General features: G+C 45.6%; 1 protein-coding gene across 1 annotated transcript; it reads right to left on the bottom strand.

The window, feature by feature from the left end:
• Window positions 1-17,128: 17,128 nt before the first annotated feature.
• On the bottom strand, window positions 17,129-19,637 carry LOC109744617 (small ribosomal subunit protein uS2y). The gene is made up of 5 exons (XM_020303770.4): window positions 19,307-19,637; window positions 18,479-18,741; window positions 18,197-18,394; window positions 17,892-18,090; window positions 17,129-17,561 (listed from the first exon to the last, which is right to left on the bottom strand). The coding sequence occupies exons 1-5, from the start codon at window positions 19,446-19,448 to the stop codon at window positions 17,449-17,451; spliced, it is 915 nt and encodes a 304-aa protein (XP_020159359.1). The 5' UTR covers window positions 19,449-19,637; the 3' UTR covers window positions 17,129-17,448.
• Between the last annotated feature and the right edge of the window lie 1,445 nt (window positions 19,638-21,082).

Raw genomic sequence — 21,082 nt, 5'->3', positions numbered from 1 at the left:
ACCCTTCACCATCGCACGAGGAAGAGAACCCATTGTTCAGTGTTTACTCTATAGCGACGCACGAGCGTTATGCCATAGTATGATCACAAGCACATCACTTTAGATTGATCATGTTAGTCGTGAATAGATGGACAATATAAGCATCATTGGCGATGGTGACATGGAGGAGAAATGATATCATAATAGAATAAGTTGCTAAGCGCATATGAGGATTTGTTTCTTCCGTTGCAACTCACGGGCACATTTCCTGTTGTCATTCATTTCAAATGAGGGGGGAGGGGGGATAAGCGGTAACATGGGGTGCTGTTTTGAAATAGATGCCATGTACCTATTTTTGTGGCAGGAGGGGGTCAGTCATGTGATGTTTCTCTTTCTTCCCGTTGCAACTCACGGGCATTTTTGCTAGTTTATTATAAAATATACTTCCTCTGTTTCAAAATAGATGACCCAACTTTGTACTAACTTTAGTACAATTATTTTGGAATGGAGGGAGTACATGGTATGCGCCGTGGGAAAATAATAGTGTGGTCGCGCGCTCAGGTTCTTGTTATAAACTGGTGTGTAGAATTGGGAGGGCGTTGGCGGCACATTTCGCCCGCGTCGAACATTGCAAGGTGGACAAAGCGGACGAGTGTGTGAGAGTTTTGTAAAACTCATTCGAAATTTATGTATAACTTTATTCAAGTTGACTTTAGACTACCCACAGTGGGAGTAATATAGGTGGTAACATCACACATATCTAGATAAAATAGATGATGTGGCAAATAATTAATAAAGAAAGAGAGGCATGTGGTAACATGGCTAGTTAGTGGTGGAGTAGGGCATTTTGAAGACCGAGCTCCATGGAGCCCTTTATTTTAAAAAATTCAAAATTCATATATTTCAGTTTCGAAAAATTCTGAAAAAAATACACATGTATACAAGGATGTAAAGTGTATGTGTGAAAATTTTCAGGATGAAATACATTGAACTGCGAGCTGCACAAAAAAAACAAATCATGGACTTTAAAGATGAACAGTACATATGTTAAAAAGCTCTAGATTTGTCTTTTTTGTGTAGCTCACATTTTAATTTTAACCTGAAAATTTGCACACATGTACATTATGTATCTAGGTATAGGTGTATTTACTTTCAGAATTTTTTTGAAACTAAAAAAAATTGAAGTTTTCAAATAAAGGCCTCCACGGAGCTCGGTCACCGTTTGGCATTTTCGGTTATAGTATGAGTAACATCACATTTACCAAAGAAAAATGAGTCTATAACCTAATAAATGAAGTGTTGCATGACACCACACATATGTTACTCCCCACTATAGAGGTAGTAACATATGCATGTTACTAGTTAAGTTACTCCCCACTGTGGCTAGTCTTAGAAGGCCAGACCTGAGCTCATATCATCCTTTTTTTGCATGGTGAGCTCATATCATCCTGGGGCCTCAGAAACCATTTAGGTGATGCTCGTATATTTTCCTCTAAGATGTACTCCCTCCACTACACTAGTGTCAAAAACACTCTTATATTATGGAACGGAGGGGGTAGGATATATCTGTTTGGTTAGAGTTTGGACACACGATTCATGAACAAGAATTCCAGAGCTCGCTATCGATGTTTTTAGGCGCATCGGCAGTTGTGTTTGACAGCACCAACGATCAAGCACTTGAAGCTTGCAGAGAGTGAGGCGATGGTCTCGCCGAGGATCTCCACATCGCCAAACTTAAGTCATTTGCAAGCTTCATAGCATGGTAATGTGAGGGTATCCATGAAGGGAATGTAGAAGCGCGTAATTTGGCTAGATGGGCTACTTTAGCCCACGAGGGGTGCCATGTTTGGTTATGTTCGAGATCGACAGAACAAATGATCGAACTATCTCTTTGCATTAGATGAAGTGCTATATGTAGCACTGGAACAAGCGTTTACAAAGGGGGTGTCGGTTCAGACATAACCGACGCAACGGTTGGAAAAGTAACCGCCAAAGGTTAATACAAGCAGGGATTAATCCCTTAATTACTATGTTAATTAATCTTAACACTCCCCCTAATCCATGCTTGTCCAGGTAGCATCATCATTTTGAAAGAGACTCCTCCAAAAATCCTGTGGGAAAAATATGAGGAGAAAAGAGTTTGATATGCTGCTAAAAACTCCTTCAAACCCTGCGGAAAAATAAGGAGAAAGATGATGCAACATATAATGGTTATTGTCTCTTTCAACTCAATATGAGAAACTCATAGAATTTAGAGGACAATAGATATGTCGTATATACTTTCCTAAAAAAACCCGGTGGGGAAAACAGAAAGTATGACATATGATCTCATGTTGATATTACCTCATTAAAAACTTTTATGAAAACATGTATAGTAAACTCACGAAGGGAAAAAGAGTATAATATGATGCATTGAACAGGAACAATTCAGGAAGATACTCCCCCTGATTCTTGCAAATTTCAAAGCCGTCACATACCAATTCCAAGAACATATATCTGTAATGTAGAAGTTGGTAGAGACTTCGTGAACAAATCATTCATATGGTTTGACTTGCAAGATATGCAATATAGCGATATTGCTTATTATGTAACCTGTTTGCATCCGGGCAACACAAGAAACATTATCGTTGAGATAATGGTTGGTGGATGTAGCCATGAGGTCTGCTTCGAAGACTCTTCATGAGAGGGCTACCACACCTAGTAGGAACACTAAGCTTGTCTACGATCTGACATAGTGGGGATCTGATTGATGTATCCAATTATCGGTGTTCACATTTCTGTGAAACTGAAAAACCAGGACAAGATGTTTGATGCCTTGGAGATATCGAAAGATATTCTTGAGTGCCAACCAATTGTGTTTGGTGGATCCAATGGCATTATGGAACGTTGGGTCCCAATATCTCATTTCCCTCATCTCTTGGTCTAAATAGATCTTTCTCTACGTCTAGAGAATGAACTGCCATGAGAGTTATGGATGGATAAGATTTGTCCACAATGAATTTCTCCAATATATTATGGATATAGACAACATAGTATACCATAATGTATGAATGAAGGTGCTCAATTTGTAGTAACGAGCGGTAATTTGGTTTACCCAAATCCTTCATTTTAAACTCTGCCATTTAGATGATTACATGTGTCGTCATTGCAGACACACAAACATGGATAATCATCATTGTACGAGTAATCCTTGTGAATAAGGAACTCACTACATCGGTTGTACCAAATGTACCGACGATAATAATAAGTCATATGGTGACTTATTGATTTTACACGATGTATGTTGCATTTTGTACTTCGATTCCGAATTGAGATTCCATCGGGAATCAGTCATAAATGTCTGAATCTAGTGATCCTCATGGATATGTAATCACTACATCTATCAACTGCAGAGATAGATGATTTTGAACTGCCAATGATATAAGTTATCGGAAAGAGATTCCACCTATGGAGAATAGTTGGGTATGCGTGAACCCTTGTGCTACAATACTTGCTCTTTGTTTCACCACCTCATTGTTCTCAATTCTGTTTCCAGAAGAAAACTAGTGTAGGTATTGCTTATGAATACCTTCCCATTATTGAGCAAAATCATTTCTACCTAGATTATACCGTTTGCTTGAGTTCAGTCCGAGTGTTGTTCACACTTTGCCATTGCCATGGTCTTTGGATCTGAATCATTTAAAAGGTTTTTGCAATCTAGTTGAGAAATGTATGTCGACAATTGTAGACTTCCGGTTGTATGATTCTCCAGAATCTATATATCAATATATAGTTGATTGAAATATCGTTACCCATAGTGACTGCTTGCGATTTCCCTACGATTGAGTCGGGTATTCCGATGTCCCGGTCATTGTGTGCACTATGACCTAGGTTGGTGGAGGTTTCCCATCCACTGGGTGTATACTACCCATTAGGTGTATGTCAACGTGAAATTGACTTGCATTTACTGATTCACACGCCTTGATATCCTTGCTTGCGAGAAGCTGAATCTTGATGTACTTTTGCCATACATCTCCCCCTGTTGCATCGAACGGGGAGTGGAGTGGTTTTTGTTGGTACCTCCACTCTTTCAGGCATACTTTTGCAGGATTGTAGGATTGTGTGACACCTTTATATTCAGTAAATGAATCTGACATTTTATTTGCAATGTGTTGCAAATCTTCTGAACGCATGGTTCAGATCTTTGAGTACGTGGAATTGAGGAAGAAATGTGTTGAACATTCCACTAATTTCCCGGCATTCTTTATGGTACTTGAAATCTCCCCCTAATGCCTGGAAATGTTCCTCATTGAATCAACATACTGGCCTTAAATAACTCCCCATGCGAGGGGCTTGAGGTATTGACGGAAATACAGTTATTCCTCACATAGATCCCAACTATATGTTGAGGAGCCAATGATGTATGCTGGGTGGTGATATCGGTATGCAACCGAATTACCGCAGATGGGAAATACTTGGTAGATTTCCACGTATCAAAGATAGAGGGGAATAATAGTATGCAGTTTGGTCATGAGCGTGTAAAACTGCATGACTCCAACGTAAAGTTGGTAAGTTGCAATTCCAAAGTAAAGATAATGCAATGAGCTTAACTCTTTGGATAAAGGATTCTACCAACCCATTTTGAGTATAGACATTAGGACAAATTGCTAAACTTCAACCCGAAGGCCATAGAGAAGGCACGAGGAGAATTCTACAATGTTGTCCATTCGATTTGCTTGAAATCGATGTCAGTATAATAAGCCATTGGTTCCGTGTGAATAAAGCACACACTTAAGACCATCATGTAGATATGTCCTTTAGAACCATGGAATACCTGAATAGTCTACTCAATGGTTGGGAAGAGCGACTTACCTCGACTTGATGCTTTCAAGGAGTCAGAGTGGTTCATCGTAGATCTTTAGGCGTGAGAGCCTTAAAATTAGCTTCCCTGTGTCACTTGTAGTGCACATAAAATCTAAATGTTATTAGAATTTAGCATCATAATAATTATAAACTATTGAAATTGCTGATAGTTTCGGTTTCAACCCAATGTCTCGATGACGAAGGCGAGTATGCCAAGTTTGTCATGTACAAGACACTCTGGAAAACTATCTTGTACGCAACATGTGCTACGGGTTGTGTAGTATGTGTAGTACAACCATGATGATACATAGAGAATGTGCTTGCCATATCCGTTGCATATGGTAAAGAGAAGATATTCCTCTTTGTTGTCATCATAAGTTTCACTATGGAAACTATTTTGACGGATACCTCTATAGTTTAGTAGGGTATGAGTTAAACCCGGAAGCAATAAAGCATCCTGACGTTACTCGAGTACCCACAGGGACAGTAAATATGACTCGATTTGAGCCAACAAATACCTCGTCGCGTCTAGCGATTTTAAAATATCTCCTTTCTTTCAACAAGAGTGGAAACATTTCACTTCCCTGAGTATAGAGTTCGTGGTGCATATGTCCACATGGCACAAATCATCTTTCATCAGATTGATCCCCGTAGAAATCTATATATAGACATGAAGATTTTCGATATGAAAAACACTGTCAGATATATAGAATACATACAAATGTATTTGTACCAATGTGCTGATACAATATATGATGACAACAATAGTTATGTTCTTATTAGAACATCAGAAATGGACATGAATTTTATTGACCACTCAGGAGATTGAGAGACTAGACGAAGTCTTCAAACATGTTAGTGTTGGGGATCGTAGCAGAATTTTAAAATTTCCTACGCATCACCAAGATCCATCTATGGAGTATACTAGCAACGAGGGGAAAGGAGTGCATCTACATACCCTTGTAGATCGCGATCGGAAGCGTTCCAATGAACGGGGTTGATGGAGTCGTACTCGCCGTGATCCAAATCACCGATGACCGAGTGCCGAACGGACGGCACCTCCGCGTTCAACACACGTACGGAGCAGCGACATCTCCTCCTTCTTGATCCAGCAAGGGGGAAGGAGAGGTTGATGGAGATCCAGCAGCACGACGGCGTGGTGGTGGAAGTAGCGGGTTCTCGGCAGGGCTTCGCCAAGCTTCTGCGAGAGGGAGAGGTGTTGCAGGGGGAGAGGGAGGCGCCAGGGGCTGTGGTGCTGCTGCCCTCCCTCCCCCCACTATATATAGGGACCCCTGGGGGCGCCGGCCCTGGGAGATCAGATCTCCAAGGGGGGGCGGCGGCCAAGGGGGAAGGGGGGTGGCTTCCCCCCCAAGCCAAGTGGGGCGCCCCCCACCCCTAGGGTTTCCAACCCTAGGCGCAGGGGGAGGCCCAAGGGGGGGCGCCCCAGCCCACTAAGGGCTGGTTCCCTTCCCACTTCAGCCCATGGGGCCCTCCAGGATAGGTGGCCCCACCCGGTGGACCCCCGGGACCCTTCCGGTGGTCCCGGTACAATACCGATAACCCCCGAAACTTTCTCGGTGGCCGAAACTGGACTTCCCATATATAATTCTTCACCTCCGGACCATTCCGGAACTCCTCGTGACGTCCGGGATCTCATCCGGCACTCCGAACAACTTTCGGGTTTCCGCATACTAATATCTCTACAACCCTAGCGTCACCGAACCTTAAGTGTGTAGACCCTACGGGTTCGAGAGACATGCAGACATGACCGAGACGCCTCTCCGGTCAATAACCAACAGCGGGATCTGGATACCCATGTTGGCTCCCACATGTTCCACGATGATCTCATCGGATGAACCACGATGTCGAGGATTCAATCAATCCCGTATACAATTCCCTTTGTCAATCGGTACGTTACTTGCCCGAGACTCGATCGTCGGTATCCCAATACCTTGTTCAATCTCGTTACCGGCAAGTCACTTTACTCATACCGTAATGCATGATCCCGTGGCTAACTCCTTAGTCACATTGAGCTCATTATGATGATGCATTACCGAGTGGGCCCAGAGATACCTCTCCGTCACACGGAGTGACAAATCCCAGTCTCGATCCGTGTCAACCCAACAGACACTTTCAGAGATACCCGTAGTGTACCTTTATAGTCACCCAGTTACGTTGTGACGTTGGGTACACCCAAAGCACTCCTACGGCATCCGGGAGTTACACGATCTCATGGTCTAAGGAAAAGATACTTGACATTGGAAAAGCTCTAGCTAACGAACTACACGATCTTTTATGTTATGCTTAGGATTGGGTCTTGTCCATCACATCATTCTCCTAATGATGTGATCCCGTTATCAATGACATCCAATGTCCATAGTCAGGAAACCATGACTATCTGTTGATCAACGAGCTAGTCAACTAGAGGCTTACTAGGGACAAGTTGTGGTCTATGTATTCACACATGTATTACGATTTCCGGATAACACAATTATAGCATGAACAATAGACAATTATCATGAACAAAGAAATATAATAATAACCATTTATTATTGCCTCTAGGGCATATTTCCAACAGTCTCCCACTTGCACTAGAGTCAATAATCTAGTTACATTGTGATGAATCGAACACCCATAGCGTCCTGGTGTTGATCATGTTTTGCTCTAGGGAGAGGTTTAGTCAACGGATCTGCCACATTCAGGTCCGTATGTACTTTACAAATATATATATGTCTCCATTTTGAACACTTTCACGAATGGAGTTGAAGCGACGCTTGATATGCCTAGTCTTCCTGTGAAACCTGGGCTCCTTGGCAAGAGCAATAGCTCCAGCGTTGTCACAGAAGAGTCATCGGGCCCGACGCATTGGGAATCACCCCTAGGTCGGTAATGAACTCCTTCATCCAGATTGCTTCTTGCGCTGCCTCCGAGGCTGCCATGTACTCCGCTTCACATGTAGATCCCGCCACGACGCTTTGCTTGCAACTGCACCAGCTTACTGCCCCTCCATTCAAAATATACACGTATCCGGTTTGTGACTTTGAGTCATCCAGATCTGTGTCGAAGCTAGCATCGACGTAACCCTTTACGACGAGCTCTTCGTCACCTCCATAAATGAGAAACATATCCTTAGTCCTCTTCAGGTACTTCAGGATATTCTTGACCGCTGTCCAGTGTTCCATGCCGGGATTACTTTGGTACCTTCCTACCAAACTTACGGCAAGGTTTACATCAGGTCTGGTACACAGCATGGCATACATAATAGACCCTATGGCCGAGGCATAGGGGATGACACTCATCTTTTCTCTATCTTCTGCCGTGGTCGGGCATTGAGCCGTGCTCAATTGCACACCTTGCAATACAGGCAAGAATCCCTTCTTGGACTGATCCATATTGAACTTCTTCAATACCTTGTCAAGGTACGTACTCTGTGAAAGACCAATGAGGCGTCTTGATCTATCTCTATAGATCTTGATGCCTAATATATAAGCAGCTTCTCCAAGGTCCTTCATTGAAAAACACTTATTCAAATAGGCCTTTATACTTTCCAAGAATTCTATATCATTTCCCATCAATAGTATGTCATCCACATATAATAAGAGAAATGCTACAGAGCTCCCACTCACTTTCTTGTAAACACAGGCTTCTCCATAAGTCTGTGTAAACCCAAACGCTTTGATCATCTCATCAAAACGAATGTTCCAACTCCGAGATGCTTGCACCAGCCCATAGATGGAGCGCTGGAGCTTGCATACCTTGTTAGCATTCTTAGGATCGACAAAACCTTCCGGCTGCATCATATACAATTCTTCCTTAAGAAAGCCGTTAAGGAATGCCGTTTTGACGTCCATTTGCCATATCTCATAATCATAGAATGCGGCAATTGCTAACATGATTCGGACGGACTTTAGCTTCGCTACGGGTGAGAAAGTCTCATCGTAGTCAACCCCTTGAACTTGTCGATAACCCTTAGCGACAAGTCGAGCCTTATAGATGGTCACATTACCATCCGCGTCTGTCTTCTTCTTAAAGATCCATTTATTTTCTATGGCTCGCCGATCATCGGGCAAGTCAGTCAAAGTCCATACTTTGTTTTCATACATGGATCCTATCTCGGATTTCATGCCTTCTAGCCATTTGTCGGAATCCGGGCCCGCCACCGCTTCTTCATAGTTCGAAGGTTCACCGTTGTCTAACAACATGATTTCCATGACAGGGTTGCCGTACCACTCTGGTGCGGAACGTGTCCTTGTGGACCTACGAAGTTCAACAGTAACTTGATCTGAAGCTTCATGATCATCATCATTAACTTCCTCCCCAGTCGGTGTAGGCACCACAGGAACATCTTCCCGCGCTGCGCTACTTTCCGGTTCGGAAGGGGTGACTATCACCTCATCAAGTTCCACTTTCCTCCCACTTAATTCTTTCGAGAGAAACTCTTTCTCCAGAAAGGACCCATTCTTGGCAACAAAGATCTTGCCTTCGGATCTGAGGTAGAAGGTATACCCAACGGTTTCCTTAGGGTATCCTATGAAGACGAATTTTTCCGACTTGGGTTCGAGCTTTTCAGGTTGAAGTTTCTTGACATAAGCATCGCATCCCCAAACTTTTAGAAACGACAGCTTAGGTTTCTTCCCAAACCATAGTTCATACGGTGTCGTCTCAACGGATTTCGACGGAGCCCTATTTAAAGTGAATGCGGCAGTCTCTAAAGCATAGCCCATAAATGAGAGCGGTAGATCGGTAAGAGACATCATAGATCGCACCATATCCAATAGAGTGCGATTACGACGTTCGGACACACCGTTTCGCTGAGGTGTTCCAGGCGGCGTGAGTTGTGAAACGATTCCACATTTCTTTAAGTGCGTACCAAATTTATGACTTAAATATTCTCCACCATGATCTGATCGTAAGAACTTTATTTTCCTGTCACGTTGATTCCCAACCTCACTCTGAAATTCCTTGAACTTTTCTAAGGTTTCAGACTTGTGTTTCATTAGGTAGACATACCCATATCTACTTAAGTCATCAGTGAGAGTGAGAACATAACGATATCCTCCGCGAGCCTCAATACTCATTGGACCGCACACATCGGTATGTATGATTTCTAATAAGTTGGTTGCTCGCTCCATTGTTCCGGAGAACGGAGTCTTGGTCATCTTACCCATGAGGCATGGTTCGCACGTGTCAAATGATTCGTAATCAAGAGACTCCAAAAGTCCATCTGCATGGAGCTTCTTCATGCGCTTGACACCAATGTGACCAAGGCGGCAGTGCCACAAGTATGTGGGACTATCGTTATTAACTTTACATCTTTTGGTATTCACACTATGAATATGTGTAACATCACGTTCGAGATTCATCAAGAATAAACCATTGACCAGCGGGGCATGACCATAAAACATATCTCTCATATAAATAGAACAACCATTATTCTCGGATTTAAATGAGTAGCCATCTCGAATTAAACGAGATCCAGATACAATGTTCATGCTCAAAGCTGGCACTAAATAACAATTATTGAGGTTTAAAACTAATCCCGTAGGTAAATGTAGAGGTAGCGTGCCGACGGCGATCATATCGACCTTGGAACCATTCCCGACGCGCATCGTCACCTCGTCCTTTGCCAGTCTCTGCTTATTCCGCAGTTCCTGTTTTGAGTTACAAATATGAGCAACCGCACCGGTATCAAATACCCAGGAGCTACTACGAGTATTGGTAAGGTACACATCAATTACATGTATATCACATATACCTTTGGTGTTGCCGGCCTTCTTGTCCGCTAAGTATTTGGGGCAGTTCCGCTTCCAATGACCACTTCCCTTGCAATAAAAGCACTCAGTCTCAGGCTTGGGTCCATTCTTCGACTTCTTCCCGGCAACTGGCTTACCGGGCGCGGCAACTCCCTTGCCGTCCTTCTTGAAGTTCTTCTTACCCTTGCCTTTCTTGAACTTAGTGGTTTTATTCACCATCAACACTTGATGTTCTTTTCTGATCTCCACCTCCGCTGATTTCAGCATTGAATATACCTCAGGAATGGTCTTTTCCATCCCCTGCATATTGAAGTTCATCACAAAGCTCTTGTAGCTTGGTGGAAGCGACTGGAGGATTCTGTCAATGACCGCGTCATCCGGGAGATTGACTCCCAGCTGAGACAAGCGGTTATGTAACCCAGACATTCTGAGTATGTGCTCACTAACAGAACTATTTTCCTCCATTTTACAGCTGAAGTACTTGTCGGAGACTTCATATCTCTCGACCCGGGCATGAGCTTGGAAAACCATTTTCAGCTCTTCGAACATCTCATATGCTCCATGCTTCTCAAAACGCTTTTGGAGCCCCGGTTCTAAGCTGTAAAGCATGCCGCACTGAACGAGGGAGTAATCATCAGCACGTGATTGCCAAGCATTCATAACGTCTTGGTTCTCTGGGATGGGTGCTTCACCTAGCGGTGCTTCTAAGACATAATCTTTCTTGGCAGCTATGAGGATGATCCTCAGGTTCCGGACCCAGTCCGTATAGTTGCTACCATCATCTTTCAGCTTGGTTTTCTCTAGGAACGCGTTGAAGTTGAGGACAACGTGGGCCATTTGATCTACAAGACATATTGTAAAGATTTTAGACTAAGTTCATGATAATTAAGTTCATATAATCAAATTATTCAATGAACTCCCACTCAGATAGACATCCCTCTAGTCATCTAAGTGAAACATGATCCGAGTTAACTAGGCCGTGTCCGATCATCACGTGAGACGGACTAGTCAAGATCGGTGAACATCTCCATGTTGATCGTATCTTCTATACGACTCATGCTCGACCTTTCGGTCTTCCGTGTTCCGAGGCCATGTCTGTACATGCTAGGCTCGTCAAGTCAACCTAAGTGTATTGCGTGTGTTCCGAGGCCATGTCAGTACATGCTAGGCTCGTCAACACCCGTTGTATGCGAACGTTAGAATCTATCACACCCGATCATCACGTGGTGCTTCGAAACAACGAACCTTCGCAACGGTGCACGGTTAGGGGGAACACTTTCTTGAAATTATTATAAGGGATCATCTTACTTACTACCGTCGTTCTAAGCAAATAAGATGCAAAACATGATAAACATCACATGCAATCAAATAGTGACATGATATGGCCAATATCATTTTGCTCCTTTGATCTCCATCTTCGGGGCACCATGATCATCTTCGTCACCGGCATGACACCATGATCTCCATCGTTGTGTCTTCATGAAGTTGTCACGCCAACGAATTACTTCTACTTCTATGGCTAACGCACTTAGCAATAAAGTAAAGTAATTTACATGGCGTTATTCAATGACACGCAGGTCATACAAAAAATAAAGACAACTCCTATGGCTCCTGCCGGTTGTCATACTCATCGACATGCAAGTCGTGATTCCTATTACAAGAATATGATCAATCTCATACATCACATATATCATTCATCACATCTTCTGTCCATATCACATCACATAGCACATGCTGCAAAAACAAGTTAGACGTCCTCTAATTGTTGTTGCAAGTTTTTACGTGGCTTGTATAGGTTTCTAGCAAGAACGTTTCTTACCTACGTAAAACCACAACGTGATATGCCAATTTCTATTTACCCTTCATAAGGACCCTTTTCATCGAATCCGTTCCGACTAAAGTGGGAGAGACAGACACCCGCTAGCCACCTTATGCAACTAGTTGCATGTCAGTCGGTGGAACCTGTCTCACGTAAGCGTACGTGTAAGATCGGTCCGGGCCGCTTCATCCCACAATGCCGCCGAAACAAGATAAGACTAGTAGCGGCAAGAAGAATTGGCAACATCTACGCCCACAACTGCTTTGTGTTCTACTCGTGCATAGTAACTACGCATAAACCTGGCTCTGATACCACTGTTGGGGATCGTAGCAGAATTTTAAAATTTCTTACGCATCACCAAGATCCATCTATGGAGTATGCTAGCAATGAGGGGAAAGGAGTGCATCTACATACCCTTGTAGATCGCGAGCGGAAGCGTTCCAATGAACGGGGTTGATGGAGTCGTACTCGCCGTGATCCAAATCACACGTACGGAGCAGCGACGTCTCCTCCTTCTTGATCCAGCAAGGGGGAAGGAGAGGTTGATGGAGATCCAGCAGCACGACGGCGTGGTGGTGGAAGTAGCGGGATCTCGGCAGGGCTTCGCCAAGCTTCTGCGAGAGGGAGAGGTGTTGCAGGGGGAGAGGGAGGCGCCAGGGGCTGTGGTGCTGCTGCCCTCCCTCCCCCCCACTATATATAGGGGCCCCTGGGGGGGCGCCGGCCCTGGGAGATCAGATCTCCAAGGGAGGCGGCGGCCAAGGGGGAAGGGGGGTGGCTTCCCCCCCAAGCCAAGTGGGGCGCCCCCCACCCCTAGGGTTTCCAACCCTAGGCGCAGGGGGAGGCCCAAGGGGGGCCCCCAGCCCACTAAGGGCTGGTTCCCTTCCCACTTCAGCCCATGGGGCCCTCCGGGATAGTTGGCCCCACCCGGTGGACCCCCGGGACCCTTCCGGTGGTCCCAGTACAATACCGATAACCCCCGAAACTTTCCCGGTGGCCGAAACTGGACTTCCCATATATAATTCTTCACCTCCGTACCATTCCGGAACTCCTCGTGACGTCCGGGATCTCATCCGGGACTCCGAACAACTTTTGGGTTTCCGCATACTAATATCTCTACAACCCTAGCGTCACTGAACCTTAAGTGTGTAGACCCTACGGGTTCGGGAGACATGCAGACATGACCGAGACGCCTCTCCGGTCAATAACCAACAGCGGGATCTGGATACCCATGTTGGCTCCCACATGTTCCACGATGATCTCATCGGATGAACCACGATGTCGAGGATTCAATCAATCCCGTATACAATTCCCTTTGTCAATCGGTACGTTACTTGCCCGAGACTCGATCGTCGGTATCCCAATACCTTGTTCAATCTCGTTACCGGCAAGTCACTTTACTCATACCGTAATGCATGATCCCGTGGCTAACTCCTTAGTCACATTGAGCTCATTATGATGATGCATTACCGAGTGGGCCCAGAGATACCTCTCCGTCACACGGAGTGACAAATCCCAGTCTCGATCCGTGTCAACCCAACAGACACTTTCAGAGATACCCGTAGTGTACCTTTATAGTCACCCAGTTACGTTGTGACGTTGGGTACACCCAAAGCACTCCTACGGCATCCGGGAGTTACACGATCTCATGGTCTAAGGAAAAGATACTTGACATTGGAAAAGCTCTAGCAAACGAACTACACGATCTTTTATGCTATGCTTAGGATTGGGTCTTGTCCATCACATCATTCTCCTAATGATGTGATCCCGTTATCAATGACATCCAATGTCCATAGTCAGGAAACCATGACTATTTGTTGATCAACGAGCTAGTCAACTAGAGGCTTACTAGGGACACGTTGTGGTCTATTTATTCACACATGTATTACGATTTCCGGATAACACAATTATAGCATGAACAATAGACAATTATCATGAACAAAGAAATATAATAATAACCATTTATTATTGCCTCTAGGGCATATTTCCAAAAGTTAGTTTGTGCATATTCAACTTTCATGTTCTCCGTGCTCATAGGGTCCCGTGACAGCTGGATAGTCATTATTGCTCGGTTCTAGAAGAACATCATACAAACAACTAACTTCCATGATGGTGTCAGGTTGAAGGTTTGAAGTGAGCTTCAAACCTTTTGCCCTTGAGGTTCTTTGTATCCCAGGGATTGGTAATATAGAATAACCAAATGCTGAGATCTGGATCGATATAATGCCTTATGATGCATAAAGCAACATGTTTATTCTGTTAGTGGTGTGACTCCAATCGTAGGAGAATCCGACAGGTCTTGGATTGCACACATTATCCCACAAGACATAAGAGTGATCATGATGTCCATGGCCCAGGTAGGGCAGTGGTGGCCATTGAGGGCGAATGCCTCAATTCTCTAGCCATCGGTTACCAGAGATAATTAATTTATGATCATTAAATTAAAGACCATCATGGTTAGTGTTGTAATGAATTTTGCAAAATTAATGGAAATTTTAAGAACTTGGCTTGGAACCATTAGTGTGAATCTCAAATTGCTAAGTATGACACCTTGAAGATAATCTCCAAAATAGAGTAGATCTGCAACATAGGGAGTATAATCTGATGGAATCATTAGATACGCACTCGTAATGCCTTATGTCATGACTTAGTAAAATGTGTAGGAGAGCACTTTGTAAAGCAATTATAATGTCAAAATGATAAAATATAGGCTTTAACAGTAGTCATTGACAATCTGCGAAGGCAGTAGATCTAAATGACTACCTTGTGATCCCAATACATCAATTCGAAGAAATCACTTTGAATTTTGCATTCTTATTTGCAAGAAATTAAAAATCTCAATTGCAAATAGACGTATTAATCTCAACATGTAGCGAACATGGAGATACATACATTCCGGAATACATCATACTCAACAGAAATACACCACTATTATAATGAATAGTAATGATGTTGCAAACTTGATGTTCAAGTGAAAAACTTGAATTGTACAGATCTCAAATTAAATGAGATGATCCTGTATCAAGTTGCAAGATAATTCAGCTGGGTGAATTAATATTTTGTGAGAGAAAATTAATCTCAATCGCTATGAGATTGTTTTGCGAGAAAAAATATATTTCTCAATTGCAAATCAATATTGTTGTGCGAGAAAATTTAATCTCAATCGCGAAAAACATGTTCTAGAGAATGTGGTAAACACATTGAACATGTCAAATATAAATATACACATATTTCTGGAGTTGTAAAACTCAACAGAAAATGAGTTGAAATGCATATCTATACATACATGGTCTAATAAAGATGACAAGTGCTAATGAATAGCACGAGTAGTTGAACCATGTTGAGTTATCCTGAGACATACAGGAATTACTCCCAAGATTTATACACGCAAGCCTATTATGAAAATAGGTAAAGCTGCATGGGCTAAAGTGTACAATCGCGAAGGGATAAGGCTCCATGGCCTTTCCAATTTCCATGTGCGGTTACGAATCGAAGGATTCGTTTTGGCTCACGCCGCCGTGCTACGCACCACCGTTCGCTGCCGATGGGAGGGCACTGCCGCACGTATTCGTGCTGCCGTAGCGCTAGAAGACGCTGGTGCGCCGCGGGCGGCGGACGGGCACGCGGTGCAGCATGGCACACGGCCGGGCGGAGGCCGTGGCCTGGGGCGCGGCGCGGAGGCCGGGCACAGGGCGCTGGTCAGGCAGCACGGAGGCCGTGGCCTGGGGCGCGGCGCGGCGTGGAGGCCGGGCGCGCGGCCAGGGGCGGCCACGGCCTGTCGCGGCCGGCGCAGAGGCCGGGTGGACGGGCGCGCGGCCAGGGGCGGCCACGCCCTGGCGCGGCCGGCGCAGAGGCCGGGTGGACGGGCGCGCGGCCAGGGGCAGCCCCGACCCAGGTGGCGGCCGGGTGGATGGGCCCCAGGCGCGTCGCAGCGCAGGCGGGTGCAGCGCACGGCCAGGCGCGGCGGATGGGCGCCGGGCGGGCGAGGGCGAAGCCTCGGCGCAGGCGACGCGTGGCCATGGCCTCGCGCGGGGTGTGGCGCAGCGTGCGAGGGCGAGGCCTTGACGCGGGCGGGAGTAGCCTGGCTACTCCAGGCGCGAGCGCCGCGCGGGCGAAGGGGACCCGCAACGACGGCCGGAGGGAGGCGACGCCGGCCGGTGGCCGCTATCATGACCTCTGCAGGAGAGGCCATGGCCGGGGAGCGGTCGCGCCGTCCCTTTTTCTCTCGACCAAATCGCTATCGACAGAACAAATGATCGAACTATCTCTTTGCATTAGATGAAGTGCTATATATATAGCACTGGAACATGCGTTTACAAAGGGGGTGTCGGTTCAGACATAACCGACCCAACGGTTGGAAAAGTAACCGCCAAAGGTTAATACAAGCAGGGATTAATCCCTTAATTACTATGTTAATTAATCTTAACAGGTTACATTGCCGTTAGAATGAAGCATATTCTACTTTAAAAAGAAGGTAATGTCATTCAGCACCACAGCGTACACTCACGAAAAATTAGAGCTTAAATTAAAGCCAGACGCAGAGACGCACCGACCAGTTTCATGCTTGCCCACGCCGGCTATCAAAATTTGTGAAATGTAACGATGATAATAATTGATAAGCATAGCATGTTGCCCTCCTAGTTAAGCTTTTTTTAATATTTATGATATGCATTTTCTTATGTCTTGGGTACCACGCCTTGCAAGTTATAAGCAATAGCCTCATAAATAAAGACATATCTAGGGTATCACATGATCCGGGCTTTTATAACATTTCAAGAGAATCTGACCATACACTTGCTGGCAAAATGGAACTTCAAATAAAGCTATTCGATGAGAGGCAACAGAAGGCTGGGGTGATAACTCCCAACCCCTGCAAAGCCAAGAAGACAAAAATCGATTTCCATCTAACATAACTCAGTACTGTAAAAATTAAATCTACTTAACCAGCGTCTACCAACAGAGTACTGACGGGGCAAATAACACAGCCTTCACCAATAAACCACGGCCGAACTCCTTCACTCCAGAGTGCCGAGTAGCATAAACCTTGGGTCAAGTCCTTCACTCCCAGTTCTGAGTAGCAGCTGGTGCTGCTGCAGGTGCCGGAGCACTGCCCTGTTCCCAGCCAGTAGGGGCAGGTGCTGCAACGGCATCCCATCCATCGGCCGCAGGAGCTGAAATTCAGAAATGTAATTTGAGTACAATTTAAACATTTCAGGCTTCAAACAATAGTCAAACTGATAGGCAGAGACAGGAAAAGAAAGTACAGAATAGCAAATGGCATCTGGTAAAGGGTGGGATAAAAAATGGGGTATGAATTAAATGTGAACAAACTTGAAAACTTACTATCCCCAGATCAAGCAAAGACCATAGAGATAAAATTTGTACTAGAATAAACTAGGACGGCAGGTTGATCTCAAATGTGGGCTGAAACTGAGACTAGAGGTTGTTCATAAAGTTCCAATTTAATTATGCAATTACAAAATAAGAGTCTTCATTCAAACCTGGAGCACCAGTCCACTCAGCACCAGCCGGGGCTTCGACGGCAGCAGCTGGAGCTGCAGCTCCTGGCCATTCAGCACCCCAGGTATCTCCCGCTGGGGCAGTGTACTCTGCAACTGCAGCGTACTCAGGAGCACCCAAAGCCTCATCTTCCTCAAGCTCCTTAGCTTCCTCTGGGTCCCTGTAGAAGAACAGATCAACCTACAAAAGGGAAAACAGCATTCAGGAACAATTAGATGAAGAAAATATTGTATTAATTCCATAACCAAACAATAACAAGCAGACTGCTTCGTATGTGAAAGCTAACCATGATTTCCCACTTGTGTCCTGGGAGAATGGTACCACGCATCTGCAGAACCATCCTGGCGAGCAGCCAAAATAGGCAACCAATGCTCTGCTTCCCCTTGTTGTTAGCAGGAATGCCAATATCAACGTAACGCATAGGAGAGTCAGTGTCGCAGAAGGCAATGGTGGGGATGTTTCCAAGTGCAGACTCCTTGATAGGCTGTATACAGTTGAACAGAATCATTCATAAATGGCCCGATTTGACTAACAGAACACAATCCAGTAAACAGAAATAGAAGTGTACCTGGTGATCAGTCCTGGGGTCGGTCAGGATAAGAAGGCGTGGCTCACTGAATGAAGTCTGCATCTGGTTGGTGAATGTACCAGGAGTGTGCCTTCCAGCAATGGCGTTAGCACCAGTGTACTGGGCAAACTTGAGGACAGCCCTCTGTCCATAGGGCCTAGCAGATTGCACAATGATATCCTGAGGGTTTTCAATGGCAACAATGACCCTTGCGGCCATCTGAAGCTTCTCCCAGGTCTTGCCAAGGTTGATGATGTAAATGCCTGAAAAGAAGTGCAAAAAGGCAGCCTTGCTCACTTGCAGTTCATCAAGGTAAATTGATGAAAGAAACTGTTTACTTTACATTAAAGCAGTTGGCACCACTTGACTAAGTTAACCTCATGAATTACAAATGTTAAATGACACCATTCGAAAGTACAGTGATTCCAGATTCTCCATTGTGCACAAATTGTGATCACAGCTGACAGTGGCAGGATCATATCGACACAGCAGATTCTAGTACCGACTAAATCATCATGTTACATAAGATTCAACAGACATTATGCGACTACAAACTGAACGAAGGAGCACCATCGATGAGAGACTACCTAAGAAATACTTTCGCACAGCATGCTCAAATGATTCAACAAATCATTCCATCGCGCGCGTCCGCAATTAACAAGTAAACACTGCGCCAAAACCTAGCAACCATATATGCCCACGTCTAGATCCAAATATAGCTGGATTCAACAGCAGCCTTCTCGAGCGCCGAGCGAAACCAACAGGAAGGACGGATCTACGATTTCTAAGACCGCGCTCGCTACCAGCGCAAAAGGATTCGTTAGGTACCGTCAGTGCGGCGCTTGTAGACGTAGCGCTCCATCTGGAAGTCGCAGTTCTTGGTGCCGAGGTGGACGTCGGCGGCGAGCATCATCTGGATGTCCTGCTCGCGCTGGGACAGCGCCCGGACGCCACCGCCTTCAGCCGCCATGGTGGGAGGTTAGGGTTTCGGACGCGAGCCCCGTGCGCGAGAGAGCGAGGAGGAAGAGGAGGCACGGGTGGCGGCGGCGGGAGAGGTCGCGACGTGTTGGGGACGGGACTACTTATACGGGCTGGCCCGTGTGTGGGATCAAACCCTAGCTCGGGAAGTTTTCCTTTCGCTCCCTGTGCCGTCCGGGCCTTTCTGTGGGGAAAAGGACCTCTTTGCGTTTATGAGGTTTCTGAAAGCCCAGGACTATTTGAAAATTGAAACACAAGACAGGAAACAAATGTAGAAATAGAACAAATTGTAGGAATTTGATGCCATCTCTTGTGCATTCCTAAAATAATCTGAAATGCATGAATGGTATAAACATGGTTGTTTGGATGCTCCACAGGATCCACGGGAATTTCATAGATTGTTTTTAGAGAGAGAGAGAGAAGAGGAGAAACAAATGCCATGTCTTGTAAGTTCGAGCGATGTTTAGAATCTTTCAGAATGTAAAATAAAGGGAAGATTTTTGTATGATTTTTCAAAGGTGGCACTACGACTGAGGGAGTCCTGGATTAGGGGGTCCTCGGACAACCGGACTGTTGGACTATGAAGATACAAGATTGAAGACTTCGACCCGTGTCCGGATGGGACTCTCCTTGGCGTGGAAGGCAAGCTTGGCAACACGGATATGTAGATCTCCTCCCTTGTAACCGACTCTGTGTAACCCTAGCCCCCTCCGGTGTCTATATAAACTGGAGGGTTTAGTCCGTAGGACAACAACAATCATACCATAGGCTAGCTTCTAGGGTTTAGCCTCTACGATCTCGTGGTAGATCAACTCTTGTAATACTCATATCATCAAGATCAATCAAGCAGGAAGTAGGGTATTACCTCCATCGAGAGGGCCCGAACCTGGGTAAACATCGTGTCCCCCGCCTCCTGTTACCATCCGCCTTAGACGCACAGTTCGGGACCCCCTACCAGAGATCCGCCGGTTTTGACACCGACATTGGTGCTTTCATTGAGAGTTCCACTGTGCCGTCACCGTAAGGCTAGATGGCTCCTTCGATCATCGACAATGATGCGATCCAGGGTGAGGTTTTCCTCCCCGGACAGATCTTCGTATTCGGCGGCTTCGTACTGCGAGCCAACTCGCTTGGCCATCTGGAGCAGATCGAAAGCTACGCCGCTGGCCGTCAGGTCAGGTTTGGAAGCTTGAACTATACTGCCGACATCCGCGGAGACTTGATCTTCGACGGATTCGAGCCCGTGTCAGGTGCGCCGCAGAGTCACGACAGGCATGCCTTAGCTCTGCCGACGGACAGTGTTCGGGAGATCCCACCTGCAGCTAATCCGGCCCTCGATCCGGAGCAGATTACGCCGTCCGAGGACGGGTGGATGGACCCCGCCACGGAGGCCGCACACTCAGCGGCGATAGAGCCGGATACTGACTCACCTCTGATGAGACCCGTGTTGCCGGACATTTGGATTCGTCCCTGGCCACGGGCTCCGAACCGCCTGCGTCCGTGCCTATCGAATCCGATTGGGCACCGATCGTGGAGTTAACCTCCGCTGATATCTTTCAGCACTCGCCCTTTGGCGACGTGCTAAACTCGTTGAAGTCTCTCTCCCTGTCAGGAGACCCTTGGCCG

Source organism: Aegilops tauschii, chromosome 2 (genome assembly GCF_002575655.3).
Source record: "Aegilops tauschii subsp. strangulata cultivar AL8/78 chromosome 2, Aet v6.0, whole genome shotgun sequence".
Classification (NCBI taxonomy): domain Eukaryota; kingdom Viridiplantae; phylum Streptophyta; class Magnoliopsida; order Poales; family Poaceae; genus Aegilops; species Aegilops tauschii.
Note: the sequence above shows the minus strand (reverse complement) of the source record. Positions and strands in the feature narration are given on the sequence as shown.

Bases quoted from the DNA above. Each gene is read 5' to 3' on its own strand.
- LOC109744617 (XM_020303770.4), bottom strand. From the start codon at position 19,448: ATGGCGGCTGAAGGCGGTGGCGTCCGGGCGCTGTCCCAGCGCGAGCAG. The intron at 18,395-18,478 runs GTACACTTCTAT...AACTGTATACAG, and splicing joins ACCCCAGGACTGATCACCAG to CCTATCAAGGAGTCTGCACT. The intron at 17,562-17,891 runs GTTTGAATGAAG...TCTGAATTTCAG, and splicing joins TGAGTGGACTGGTGCTCCAG to CTCCTGCGGCCGATGGATGG.